Raw genomic sequence first — 12940 nt, forward strand, 5'->3', positions numbered from 1 at the left:
ATGAAGAATTTCATATTTCTTGAGTTAAATGATTTTGAAATCTCCGAATTATATTAAATTTTGTAATAGAAACTGAATATGTAAATCAATTTAAATAGTTAAAAATATTTTTTTATAAAATCTGCTGATCATTACTACTAGTTTATATTACTTTATATTCGTTCGGTTCGATAACATCTATCCTTCATTTCATTAGGGGTGGGCATTTCAATATTTGATTCGGCAATTGCTCGTTTCGGTTCTTTCAATTCTATAAAAATATGTATCAATCGGTTATTATTTCATATTTGGTTCGATTTTGATTTCGGTTTTTGTAAAAAATAATATAGATTTTCTTAACATAAATTCAGTTTTTCAGATTTTTTTAAACATTCGGTTCGGTTCACTTTCAAGAAATTCGTCTTCTAAAAAATATCGTAAGAATTTTTTTAGATGATTCAGTTCAAAAACGATATTGTATTTTTCGATTCCGCACAATATGGCGAACTTCCACCCGTATATTTCATAATAAACCCTAATTTGATAACCTAATAAATAGACAACAATAACTAATGCATATGTGTTGTATAAAATACTTTTGAAAAATCATTCCATTCAATCAAGAATAATAATGGATTTTATAAAATAGATCTTGAACTATATGACAAGATTATTCCCATGTTAGTTTTACATTTTAAAAAAAATAATAGCAAGTATTATACGATTTGTGTCATATTTTCATATATATATATATATATTAATTTTTCAATGGATCATAATGTTTCTCAACGAAAAAATACCAATTATAGTATATAAAAAAAATTGAAATATTGTTGTCAAAGGATCACCCAAAACGTATCATTTGTACACGTTAATTCAATCACAACTATTGGTCAGCACCTCTATTCTAATTGCCGACAATATCAAATACCGTTCGAGTCAATACTCTAAATTAAGCACAAAAAATAACTGTACACCCCAACATTCAAACAATTTATTACAAATTTGAAATTTGATATATAATTTATATAAATATAGCAAGATATGGACTCGACCACCTTTCGCATCCAATGTCATGTCACACTACACATTAATAGTGATAATAGTAATAATAATAATAATTACGATTTAACCAATGGGAATTTAATTATAGTTTGAAGCTTTGACCCACATTTTCGGATTAGAAAAAAGAAAAAGAAATGGCCCACCTCGCCTCAAGCAAAACAGTTCCTTCTCATCCTCGTCACGAGTCTCTATATATATATCTATACACTATAAACACACATATATATACATACATATACACACACGTATATGCGCATATATATATATATATATACACTCGCCTCGTTTTCTGATATTTCTCTGCCTTGCTTTTATCGAGACAGATGCAAAGAGAGCCCATAAACAACAAAACAAGAATCCAAACAAAAACAAGAACATTTTCTTTCTTTCTTTCTTCTTCTTCATCGAATATCTCTTAGAACGGAAGGATAATCTCGATGGCGACGCAGCCAAGGAAAAAACAGAGATCGTCGTCGCCGGAGAAAAACGCGACCAACATGTTCGACGGCTTGCCTGACGATCTCGTTGTCTGTGTTCTCTGCAAGCTTTGTTCCTCCGCCTCTTCTCCCTCCGATTTCATCAGCGCTCTCATCACGTAAGTTGGGATTCTCCGGCGACGTAATGTATCTATCTGAGGGGATGTCGATAACTTTCTTTTTTGTTGAATGTTTTTTCTGTTCGGTCGTATCATTGCAGATGCAAACGATTGAATCGATTGGGTCTGCATCCTCTTGTTTTGTCGAGGGCTGGACCGGAAACCCTCGCCGTCACGGCGAAGAAATGGTCGGAATCTTCTCACCGGTTCCTCAAACTCTGCGTTAACTCCGGCAATATCGACGCTTGTTACTCTCTCGGCATGGTTCGTACACTTCTATGTGTGTGTATGTATACACGTATGTATACGTTTCAGTTTTTGGATTTTTGAATTTAAAGTTCGTTGTTTTTTTTCAAAATCCCCAGATCCGGTTCTACTGTCTCCAAAACCGAACAAGCGGAGCATCTCTAATGGCGAAGGCGGCGATTAAGTCCCACGCGCCCGCTCTGTACTCGCTCGCAGTGATCCAGTTCAACGGAAGCGGAGGCTCGAAGACCGACAAGAACCTACGCGCCGGAGTCGCGTTGTGCGCACGCGCAGCCATGCTCGGCCACGTGGACGCCCTCCGGGAGCTCGGTTACTGCCTCCAGGACGGCTACGGCGTCCCGCGCGACGCCCCAGAGGGTCGCCGCCTCCTGATTCAAGCCAACGCGCGTGAGCTCGCGTGTTCCGTACGCTCCTTCCTCGACCGCGAAGCCGTGGAGGGCGGGTGTCGCCGTTTAACTCCGAGTCGTGTTCACCCTGTGAATCGGTTCCTCAGGGAGTGGTTCGGGTCCGAGTCCGAGTCGGGTTCGGGCCGGGTGGGGTTGACGGAGGGGTTGAGGGTGTGCTCTCACGACGGGTGTGGCAGGCCGGAGACTCGGGCCCACGAGTTCCGGCGATGCTCGGTGTGTGGGAAAGTGAATTACTGCTCGCGTGGATGCCAAGCGCTCGACTGGCGAGTGAAGCACAAGCTGGAGTGTTTGCCGGTGGATTTGTGGGCCGGCGGCGGAGATCCGGGGGCGAACGAGAACGACGGCGGCCGGTGACGGAGCTCTGTTTGCGTAGATCTGGAAATGTGTTTTGGTTTCAGGCCAAATAATAAAGAAAATAGTAATGGAGATTTGTAGTGGTTAAGACATTACACGCAATGGTTTAACATTCCGTTTTGGTCTCGTACCAAGGGAATATTGCCGGAGATAAGATTCTTTGCAAAGATTCTTTTAAGCCGTAATTACAATTTTATAAAGAAAAAAAACAAAGATTCTTGAACTGGAAAAATGAGTTCCGAAAATCGGTTATATGTCAGTTACTCATCTCGCGGATATTCGATTTTAGGGTACTCGTAATTTTTAAATCTAAATTTAAATTCAGATTTTTAATACCCGTAAATCCGAATAATAGAATTTTTAAAATCGGATATTTGCGGATACCCGACTAATATGATTATAAATAATTATATCGTATATCTATTATAATATTTTTATAAAATACAATTATTTTAGGTTAAATAATTTCATATTTTTTAATATTATCTCAAAAAAACTAAAATTATTATTATTTATCTCTTATTATCTATTTTTATTTCATATTTTTATCATAATTCATCTATTTTTATTTTTATGAATATATCTTTAGTTCTTTGAAAATTTTATATATAAATATTATTGTTTTTTTAAATAAATTTGAATCCGAATACATACGAGTATCTGAATATTATTCCGGATATCCATACCTCGGATGTTCGTAAATCTCAAATCCTGAATATAAATCTTATAAATAAAAAACCAATCTTCTGTATCCAAATCCAAAACACTTTGAATTTTCGGTCATTTGTCCCATACCCACTCCTAATTGGCACAACGTAGAAGTCAAAATTGTTTTGGAATCCGGAATTATCCCAAAGCTTTTAAGATCGAGTATTCAAAAACCATATGTTATTATCCTATTAATTTCTTAATGAAATTATTGAAATGCGATTCACAGCTTTTAATGGTATTAGTTTTTATTTTGGACTTTTTTGTTTTAATTTTTTATTTTAATTTTTGCTTTTGAATTTTAGATTTTGGTTTTTGGTTTTATAACTAAAAAAAGGAGTTTTTTAATTTTTAATTGATTTTTTATCAAATTGGGTTTTTCAAGTTTTTAGAAAAACCAATTTTATAAAAATTTGATTGGTTATTTTTTTTAAATCCAAAAACTCTACAAATTCCAACATTGCTAGTCTATATTTAAACCTATTTTTTAAAAAATAGGTTTAAATATAGAATAGTTTGACTTTACTTTACACTTATTTCAAATATCCGTTTGGATTAAAATAAACGAATGAATTTCCAATGAGTATAATCTATTGACCGGAGCATCTTTGAATAAATGGCTCACGCAAAACTACTAATCATCCAAACATTGTAAAAAAAAAAACTAAATACTCAAAATTGAATATAAATATCAATACAAAACCAATTAATTTCAAAATGTAAGTATTTGAACTTTATATTATGATTATCACACTTTATGATTCGATAATTTTATATTTGTATGTCATTATATTGATAATTACAAAAACAACGGACTGAAATGATAAATTATACTATATATCATATTTTAGTCATGCTCGAATTCGTGTAAGCAATATAATGAATAACTCTAGTAACATTTAGGCTGTTTTAATACGATTAATTAAAAAAGTACAGTTAATTCAAAAAACGCAAGAGAAAAAAAAAGGAAATAGCAGTTCATAAAAAAGAGATGACGGTACATTTAGTATAATAAATGTCGATTTACCTATATTTAACTGCTCATTAACTGCATTAAAAGCATTTTAATAGCTCTGTGCCGTAACCAATCGGGATTTCATGGTCGGATTTGGGCCTAAATAGCTATTGGATCGATAATTACTGGGCCTAATTCATAATTAATGGACTAATAATTTTGATTGGGCTTCTTGGAACTGTTTTATCACCCAAACAAAAATGGTAACTTAAACAAATAATCATTATATAAAGAGTTTAATACGCACAATTTGTAAAAGAATAGATCTTAAATACTTTTTTTTTCCATGATAAAATACAGATTGTATTTGATAAAAAAATTCTAAATATGGAAAAGATACGTATCTAACAAACAAATCAATAACAATCAAAATAAATTTAAAAATTATTATTTGCCACTCTATCTTCTACTATAATTAAAAAGAACTTAATTTGATCACAAATAGTATATGTATGATACAGATGAGATGATGATGATGATGATGATGATGATGATGATGATAATAATAATAATAATTCATTCTCAAAAAATATTATTTTATAGGAAAAAATCCCATATAACTATCCAAACTCTTTAAAATATGCCAAATAAATACTTTAATTTTTAATTTGATAATATAGTACTCTAAATGTTAAAATGTACCAAATTAATTCCTAAAGCTATACCAAATTAATATATAAACTTCTAAAATTACAAGTAGTTTCCAACAAAAAAAATTTTATTTAGACGGTTTTTTTTAACAAATATATAAGAATTTGTTTAAAAATTATCTTTAATTTCAGAAGTTGAGGTATTAATAAAAAATATTTAAAGTATTAACAATTTATTATTATTTAGACGGTTATTTATTTTATACATTTAATAATTTATATATTTACATGGGATAATATTTTACAGATTCAGTGGAAATTTGATTTATATGATAGAAGTCTATTTGCATTCACATTCCAATGACAGTGGAATTCTCCACGGTATCTATCTATGAGTTTGACCTTCTTATTTAAATATGAATAAATAAACCCTAACGACCATCCACACCATTTATTGAATTTCACAAGTACTTATCTTCTATTTTATTTTATTTTATTTTATCTGATAAGACAAACCAGATCCCTTCAAGAGATCACAAGAGAGACAAAAGCGGCATTTCACTCTCTTCTTTCTACTCTGGGAGTCAGAGAGAGAGGGAGAGATTTTCGCTAACTCATTTCTATCGAAACAGAATTTCAACCTTCTCGATAACTCTGAGAGGATATTATCGAGGATCGTAAAATAAGGGACCGAAAAGAATCAAACTTTGGAAGATTCCCGGATTCCTCCTATAAATCCTCGTCCTGGGTTTTGCTTCTTCTTCGAAAAAGTTTCGATCTTTCCCCGCAGAACAAGGGACAGAACGCAAGCAGAGACAAAACGATGGTTAGGGTTTTCTTTGGGATCGTGTGTCTTCTCGCCGTGTGTTGGGTTCAGACCAATGGACATGGCGATCAACCACTCGCTAAGATCGATATTTACAAGACGAGCCTTGCTCTTCATAGCTCCGCAGCGATTCACGCCTCTCCTCGTGTTCTTGGTTCCCAGGTTTCTTACCCTTGAAGCAAGCTTTTTACCTTTGATCAGTTTCATCTCCAATCCTTGAGTTATTGTCTTTGATGTTTACTTGTGATCTCAAATTCGTTTCCTTTATATTGTTTTTATGACGTTTCTCATTGGAAAATTGAGGTAATCAGGGTTTTGTTCTGGGGATTTGGCCGTTGGAAACTGGCTATTTGATCCAGGAATTGAGTCTCTTCTCTTAAATCATACCAAAGTTGGGTATTGATTATTTGAGTTTTGGCTATTAAGAATGTCAAATCTGAAATATGAAACTTTTCTTGATTACAAGCATTGATCTCAAAACTTGGATGGCATGGACAGCATGATATGATGATGAGTTTTGATATAAGAGATTGATCAATGGTCCTCGTTTGCCTGTATATAGGGTGAGGATACCGAATGGGTCAATGTCGATATTTCAAACCCGGACCCATCTGAAGATGATTGGGTCGGAGTCTTTTCCCCTGCGAAATTCGAGTATTTCTCTTCAAGCTCTACTTATGATTTGTGATGTAACCAATGTTGTGTTAAAAAAAACGATTCTTTCTGTGTGTTATAGCTCGTCTTCCTGCCCTTCGACAGACGGGAAAGAAAAAGCTCCCTACATTTGCTCCGCTCCCATCAAGGTTTGTGAATCTCGGATCTGTTGCTTTTGTGATTTTCTGAAGTGAGGGCATGTCGGATAACATTTTTTTTATATTGCATAGTACATGTTTGTGAAGACCAATCCGGATTATACGAAGACGGGGAACGTGATCTTGAAGTTCCAACTCATAAATCAGAGAGCAGATTTCTCCTTTGCTCTGTTCACAGGGGGAGTTTCAAATGTCGGTTGATTTCGATTCTCAATTTGATATCTTATGTGCAATACCTAAGAGAACTTATTGATCTTTCTCTCTGCCTCAATGCTGCAGCCAAAGCTCATTGCAATATCAAATCCCGTATCGTTTGCTAACCCTAAAGCACCTGTTTACCCACGTCTCGCTTTAGGAAAGAATTGGGATGAGGTAAGTTTTCATTATGTTGCTTCTATCCCTGGTTTTGTACACTGAGGACACCTAAGAAAGATCCAAACTTTGAGATCTGTAATGTGCAGTGATGATTTTCTGTAACACACCGGTTTTAGGCCAAGCTTTAGCATATCTGATATATTCATTACACATGCAAGTTTAGATCTTTGACAGAAACTTGCTTCTGTATGTTGTCTGGTAAGAGAATTAAGACTCGGTTATTTTGAGCACTGACAGATGACGGTAACATGGACGAGTGGGTATGACATAACCGAGGCTGTTCCGTTCGTTGAATGGACCACCAATGGACTTCCAAGTAGAAGGTCTCCTGCCGGAACCTTAACGTTTAAGAGAAACAGCATGTGTGGTATGTTTTAGTTCCGATTATTCTCGGGATCAGACCATGTTTGATCTTTTCTTTCACAATGACAAGAACCCTAATTGATCTATGGATTTCATTAGACAATCTCCTCCGGTTTTGATGACTATTAGTAAGCTATACTCTGCTCTTGAAACCCGATGGAGCATAACTCTAGTTCTTATGATATGATATGTAGGTGCTCCTGCTCGCACTGTTGGATGGCGGGATCCGGGTTTTATCCATACCGCTTTCTTGAAAGATCTTTGGCCAAACCGCAAGTATGTTATCTTTAACCGATAGTAATGAACACATGTAGATACAATTGTTTAACCATGAACCATGGGGTTGTTTTTCCAGTTATACATACAGGTTAGGTCATGCCTTGATCGATGGATCGACAGTTTGGAGCAAGAATTACAGTTTCATGTCATCTCCTTACCCGGGTCAAGAATCGTTACAACGTATTGTGATATTCGGTGACATGGGAAAGGTACACCATCTCGGTTGATCTCTTTAGCTTCTTTGATCTCTCGGGTTATCGCAAAAAACGGTTCTGTTCGGGCATGCGTTTCAGGGAGAGAGGGATGGATCGAACGAGTACAACGATTACCAACCCGGAGCCCTCAACACTACAGACCAAATCATCAACGACCTGAAGAACATCGACATAGTTTTCCACATTGGAGATATCACTTACGCAAATGGGTATATCTCGCAATGGGATCAGTTCACGGCACAAGTTGAGCCCATCGCTTCCACTGTCCCGTACATGATCGCTAGGTCAGTTTTTCTTATCTCCCCCTTCTCGTCCATTTCTTTCCAAAAGAAGGGTTCATGCGCTTGTCCCTATAAGCTCCGTTTTCTGTTTCTTTCTCTTCAGTGGCAATCACGAGCGAGACTGGCCAGATTCCGGGTCCTTCTACGGCCGTCAGGACTCCGGAGGGGAGTGCGGAGTTCCCGCCGAGACTATGTTCTTCGTTCCTGCAGAGAACAGAGCTAAATTCTGGTAAGAAAAAGCAGCAGACAGCCATTTCCCATTTCCCATTTCCCATTTCCCACCACACAGATCTTTTGGTGAAATGATGGTGATGATGATGATGCAGGTACTCGGCCGATTACGGGATGTTCAGATTCTGTGTAGCAGACACCGAGCACGACTGGAGAGAAGGGTCGGAACAGTATGAGTTCATAGACCGTTGCCTCGCATCGGTGGACAGAAAGGCTCAGCCTTGGCTGATATTCATCGCTCATCGTGTCCTCGGCTACTCGACCAATGACTGGTACGGCCAAGAAGGAGCCTTCGAGGAGCCGATGGGAAGAGAGAGCTTGCAGAAGCTATGGCAGAAGCACAAAGTCGACATCGCTTTCTACGGACATGTCCATAACTACGAGAGAACATGCCCCATCTACCAGGTTTCCACCCATATATCCATGAACGAACGCATTTAAACAGTAAATAGCCATTGGAAACGCTTGCCCAGATGAATTTTTTTTTCGGGTTCTTTTGTTGCTGCAGAATCAGTGCGTGGACGATGGGAAAGATCATTACTCGGGACCCTTTAAAGGGACGATTCACGTGGTGGCGGGAGGGGCGGGAAGCCATTTGTCGTCGTTCAGCTCGTTGAAGCCGAGATGGAGTTTGGTGAGAGATTACGACTACGGGTTTGTGAAGATGACGGCTTTTAATCATTCGTCGCTTCTGTTCGAGTACAAGAGGAGCAACAATGGCGGAGTCCATGATTCATTCTCCATCTCCAGAGATTACAGGGACGTCTTGGCTTGCGCTCGCGATAGCTGCGACCCCACCACTTTAGCGTCTTAGATCTCCCTGCTCTTTAGTTAGGTTTGCTATTTTGGTTTTTGGTTAGGTTCGGTTATATTCGGTTTAAAAAAATTAATCATTCGATCTTTATATTGCATTTTTATGTATTTTTTTTTTATTTTTTAAATAAAATTAAGGATGGTTTTATATTTTTATGACTACTATTTTGCCTATAGTTAGGGTAGTTTAATTCAACGGTAATTCGCAACATGCGATTGAACTACATAAAACTTTTTATTTTTAAAACTATAATGTCGTTTTTGGTTTTGTCAAGGATGATGACAATTTTGATTGCAAGATCTCCATTTTCATGTATCGGTTTCATTAGTGGTTGTGGAAAAGAAGAGTAAAGAAAATAGATGAAAAGATAGAAAATGATGAGAATTTGATAAATAAATATATTTATATAATGTAAAAAGTAAACTTTTGACATAGTAATTTTTTTTTAACATTTGCAAAGAAATAAGAAAAAAGCCGTACAATGATAAGTCATGTTCCAAATAAAAGGGGATAAAAGAGAAGAAGATATAGGCCTTGAATGGTAGGAGTTTTTAGAGTTTTTAGAATTCAAAAACAAAAAAAAAACAACATTCAAGTTTTTACAAAATTACTTTTCCTAAAAACTTGGAAAGCCATTTTAGTGAAAAAATCAATGAAAAACCAAAAGCTACTTTTTTTTTGAGTTTTCAAATATTATAAAATCCAAAAGCCAAAAACCAAAATTCAAAAACTAAAACCAAAAAGCCAAAATAAAAGTATCTCCATAGATAGGATCTTTCAATCCTTTCCACCAAAATTAGGGTTTTATTTTTGTGGGTTCATTCTCGGAGAAATTCCACAGACGGAAGACGGGTTTCTCTGCTTCTGATCGTCTTCTCATCCGGCGACTTGCTTCAGCTCGAAACCAGTAAGCTCTTTCCTCCATTTCCATGAACAGTGCTGTCATCCAACCATTTTATCCATTTACGGTAAAGGACAGAAATTCGGTGAAGCCTCTTCGGTCTCTGTGAGAAAAATCTGTGACGCGCAGCACCGCCAGACGTTATCAATGGCGACGACGATGAATCATCCATGGGTCGGCGGAAGAACAATCTCTGTCCCTCTCTCCTTTTGTCCGAACCTTTCAAATCCGGAGTTCTCATCCATCTGTAAACCCTCAAATTCCCGAGTATCTCTCGGCCCATCACCTCTGTTCGCTTCTTCACGTTCACTCAAGAGGACCCCAAAAAACTCGTCTCCGAGTTTCCGGTGCAGTAGCGGCAACGCTAATGGCGCGAATCCGGGTTCCTGTGGGGAAGAATGGGATTGGAATCGATGGAGCCGCCATTTCTCCGAGGTCGAAGATGCTGAGAACTTAGCTTCTCTTCTCAAGGTGTTCTGTTTTTGCCCTTTTTTAATCCGTTTATGGTGTGCTATCGATTTCGATTGTTTATATAATTCCCTCGCAGTTTCTAACTTTGGAGATTTGGGGCTTTGGTTAAGTGTTTATCTCATACCCTTTTGGTGTCTTGGGGATTTTCTATGTTGTTTAAGATATTTCATCACTTGATTCTTTAGGGTTCACTGAATTTACATGGAAGTTTGACAATTTTAGGAAAAGATATCATACGAACTGAGGCAAAAGGAAAAAAGAGATTGAAGAAACGAAGATAAAATCATGAAAAGTTCTAAATTTTTTATGGGGCATTGATTATGAAGATGATTAAAATACTTGTTTTCTCCTTCAAATGGGTGCCATGGTTCACACAGTTTCAACTTGAAGAAGCTATTGAAAAGGAAGACTTTCAGGAAGCAGCTAAGCTAAAAACAGCCATTGCGGAAGCTACTTCGATGGATGTTGTTGCTGAGGTCATGTCCCAGTTACAGGTAGATGTGTTTTTGAAGCTAAAAAAGTATCGGATTATGTCTCGTTAATTTGGAACTTATATTTGACAGTTTATTTGCAGACTGCAATACGTGAAGAGCGTTACCACAAGGCTTCCCGGTTATGTAGAGAGACAGGAAGCGGACTGGTAATCTCTAGTCATCTTCTCTGTCTCCTTCTCAAGTTTACTTTTTTTTTTTGTGTGTCAGCGACTGGACAAGAGTATATCCGTTGCGTTAATTGAAGGAATTTATATTTTCCAGACTGCAAATGCATGGCATATGCGAGTTCTACTTTTGCAGCTTTAAGACTGTTTCTTTATACCACGGAAATATCAGTGAATTGAATAGATAGAATAGGATAGATTTTCTGAAAATATCATCCAATATTCCTGCAAGGCTGCAACTGACCCTTGATAATCTGCTCACTCATAAATGTCCATGAATTCATTTGTTTCCAAACCTGTTAAGGTATTAGAAAAAATAAACCGAGGTGTATAATTCATTTGACTTTAAATAATTCGGTAAGTTTTTCATTATAGTGCCAATCATAGCCTAAGAGATCAATTGCACAGAACTGCAATGATCTGTTTCCGAAAGTACTTCGGTGTTATGTTTCATTACCGTGCATAGAGATACCCACTAACACAAAGTAGAAACCTAACTGTCATGGTTTCATCAGTCAACCACCCAAGCATTTGAAATAAAACGAATCGTATCGTACCCGATTTTTACTTGGTCAACTTATCAAGAATTGCAAGTGTTATCGTTTTACTACGAAGAAGTTCTGGGGGTTACGAAGGAAACTTCAAGTTCATATTGGTCATGGGTTGAGAACGGGAATTGAACTCTATGAGATCTAATCTCCCGTTGTAATTCAGTAATCGCATGGGTTTTATCTGGGACTTGAACTACTTACGGTGTTTACAAAGCTTATACAATTTTTATGTAGGTTGGTTGGTGGGTGGGTTATTCTCCAGATTCCGAGGACCCATTTGGCAGAATTGTACATATAACACCAGGTGTTGGAAGGTTTGTTGGCAAGAGTTACAGTCCAAGGTTAGATTATTTCGTGCTAGGTATATGACTAATTATCGATTTGTTTGTGGAAGTAGTTGTAAGTTGTAAGTTGTAACTGATGTTTCATACAGACAGTTGGTGACTGCAGCGCCTGGGACTCCTCTGTTTGAGATTTTTGTTGTCAAAGGAGCTGATGGAGAATATGTTATGCAGGTAAGCTAAGAGATAGCAGTTGGAAAACAATTATAGTTTTAGTTGTTAGCCTTTTTATATCTCATGTGAAGATTCTTGAGTGTGTATTTACATTTATGCTCCCCCTTTCCAAAAGTGATGTTTAATCCTATATGGTTAATTTGGCGATGTATTGTTTAGCATTTCCCTCGAACTTTATGTGCATTCACATATCTGTTTTCAGGTGGTTTATCTGCAACGGGCCAAGCAAAATTCTTTAATCTCCAAGAATTCATCTTTAAGGGCGCAACAAAGTTCGTCTGATGCCTCAGCCGAGAAACCATCCATACTTGATATGCCAGGAAGTGAAGGAAAGGCAGATAAAAATGAAGATAGAGTAATGAATGCTGAGGAAGCAACTGAAGAGGGGATTAAAAGTGTAATAAACTTTCTAAAAGATAAAATCCCTGGGCTCAAACTGAAAGTCATGAATGTTAAAGTCACTGAGGAAGAAATCATAGGCGATGATAATATTGAACATTTGGCGGATGATGATGACGTTGAGGAGACAAGTTCCTCTGATGAATCTGAAGACACCGATGGTGCAGAAGAAATTACATCTATGGATAGTGCAGAAGATGCTAAGGATTTAGGCACAAAGCTTTTCATTGGGGGTGTTCTCCATAACAACGAGGACACTTCTACAAAGG

The 12940-nt window shown here is 36.9% G+C and overlaps 3 protein-coding genes across 4 annotated transcripts in view; all 3 read left to right on the forward strand.

Moving 5' to 3' along the window:
* Positions 1–1305: 1305 nt before the first annotated feature.
* Positions 1306–2845, forward strand: LOC104811589 (F-box protein At5g50450). The gene is made up of 3 exons (XM_010538323.2): positions 1306–1639; positions 1741–1903; positions 2005–2845. The coding sequence occupies exons 1-3, from the start codon at positions 1482–1484 to the stop codon at positions 2665–2667; spliced, it is 984 nt and encodes a 327-aa protein (XP_010536625.1). The 5' UTR covers positions 1306–1481; the 3' UTR covers positions 2668–2845.
* A 2680-nt stretch (positions 2846–5525) lies between these two features.
* Positions 5526–9264, forward strand: LOC104811590 (probable inactive purple acid phosphatase 27). 2 transcript variants are annotated; one of them, XM_010538324.1, is made up of 12 exons: positions 5526–5968; positions 6369–6460; positions 6543–6609; positions 6691–6810; positions 6898–6990; positions 7231–7360; positions 7551–7632; positions 7712–7844; positions 7929–8134; positions 8235–8360; positions 8458–8767; positions 8871–9264. In XM_010538324.1, exons 1-12 carry the CDS (start codon positions 5804–5806, stop codon positions 9174–9176), a joined length of 1830 nt encoding a protein of 609 aa, XP_010536626.1. In that variant the 5' UTR covers positions 5526–5803; the 3' UTR covers positions 9177–9264. The 2 variants fall into 2 exon arrangements, with proteins under 2 accessions (XP_010536626.1, XP_019057856.1); XM_019202311.1 differs by lacking the exon at positions 5526–5968 and having other exon boundaries at positions 6391–6460; positions 6566–6609.
* A 683-nt stretch (positions 9265–9947) lies between these two features.
* The window catches only part of LOC104811591 (protein EXECUTER 2, chloroplastic), a 5451-nt gene continuing 2458 nt past the window's right edge, over positions 9948–12940 (forward strand). The window contains exons 1-6 of the mRNA XM_010538325.1: positions 9948–10548; positions 10926–11042; positions 11123–11188; positions 11992–12098; positions 12191–12272; positions 12475–12940. The exon at positions 12475–12940 is cut by the window's right edge and continues 209 nt beyond it. Coding sequence (XP_010536627.1) covers positions 10225–10548; positions 10926–11042; positions 11123–11188; positions 11992–12098; positions 12191–12272; positions 12475–12940 — 1162 coding nt within the window. The 5' untranslated portion in view covers positions 9948–10224. The remainder of the gene's footprint in view (positions 10549–10925; positions 11043–11122; positions 11189–11991; positions 12099–12190; positions 12273–12474) is intronic.

This window comes from Tarenaya hassleriana, unplaced genomic scaffold (assembly GCF_000463585.1).
Source record: "Tarenaya hassleriana unplaced genomic scaffold, ASM46358v1 Cleome2, whole genome shotgun sequence".
Lineage (NCBI taxonomy): Eukaryota > Viridiplantae > Streptophyta > Magnoliopsida > Brassicales > Cleomaceae > Tarenaya > Tarenaya hassleriana.

Bases quoted from the DNA above. Each gene is read 5' to 3' on its own strand.
- LOC104811590 (XM_010538324.1), top strand. From the start codon at position 5,804: ATGGTTAGGGTTTTCTTTGGGATCGTGTGTCTTCTCGCCGTGTGTTGG. The intron at 7,361-7,550 runs GTATGTTTTAGT...TATGATATGTAG, and splicing joins TAAGAGAAACAGCATGTGTG to GTGCTCCTGCTCGCACTGTT. The intron at 8,361-8,457 runs GTAAGAAAAAGC...ATGATGATGCAG, and splicing joins GAGAACAGAGCTAAATTCTG to GTACTCGGCCGATTACGGGA.
- LOC104811589 (XM_010538323.2), top strand. From the start codon at position 1,482: ATGGCGACGCAGCCAAGGAAAAAACAGAGATCGTCGTCGCCGGAGAAA. The intron at 1,640-1,740 runs GTAAGTTGGGAT...GTATCATTGCAG, and splicing joins TTCATCAGCGCTCTCATCAC to ATGCAAACGATTGAATCGAT. The intron at 1,904-2,004 runs GTTCGTACACTT...CAAAATCCCCAG, and splicing joins CTTGTTACTCTCTCGGCATG to ATCCGGTTCTACTGTCTCCA.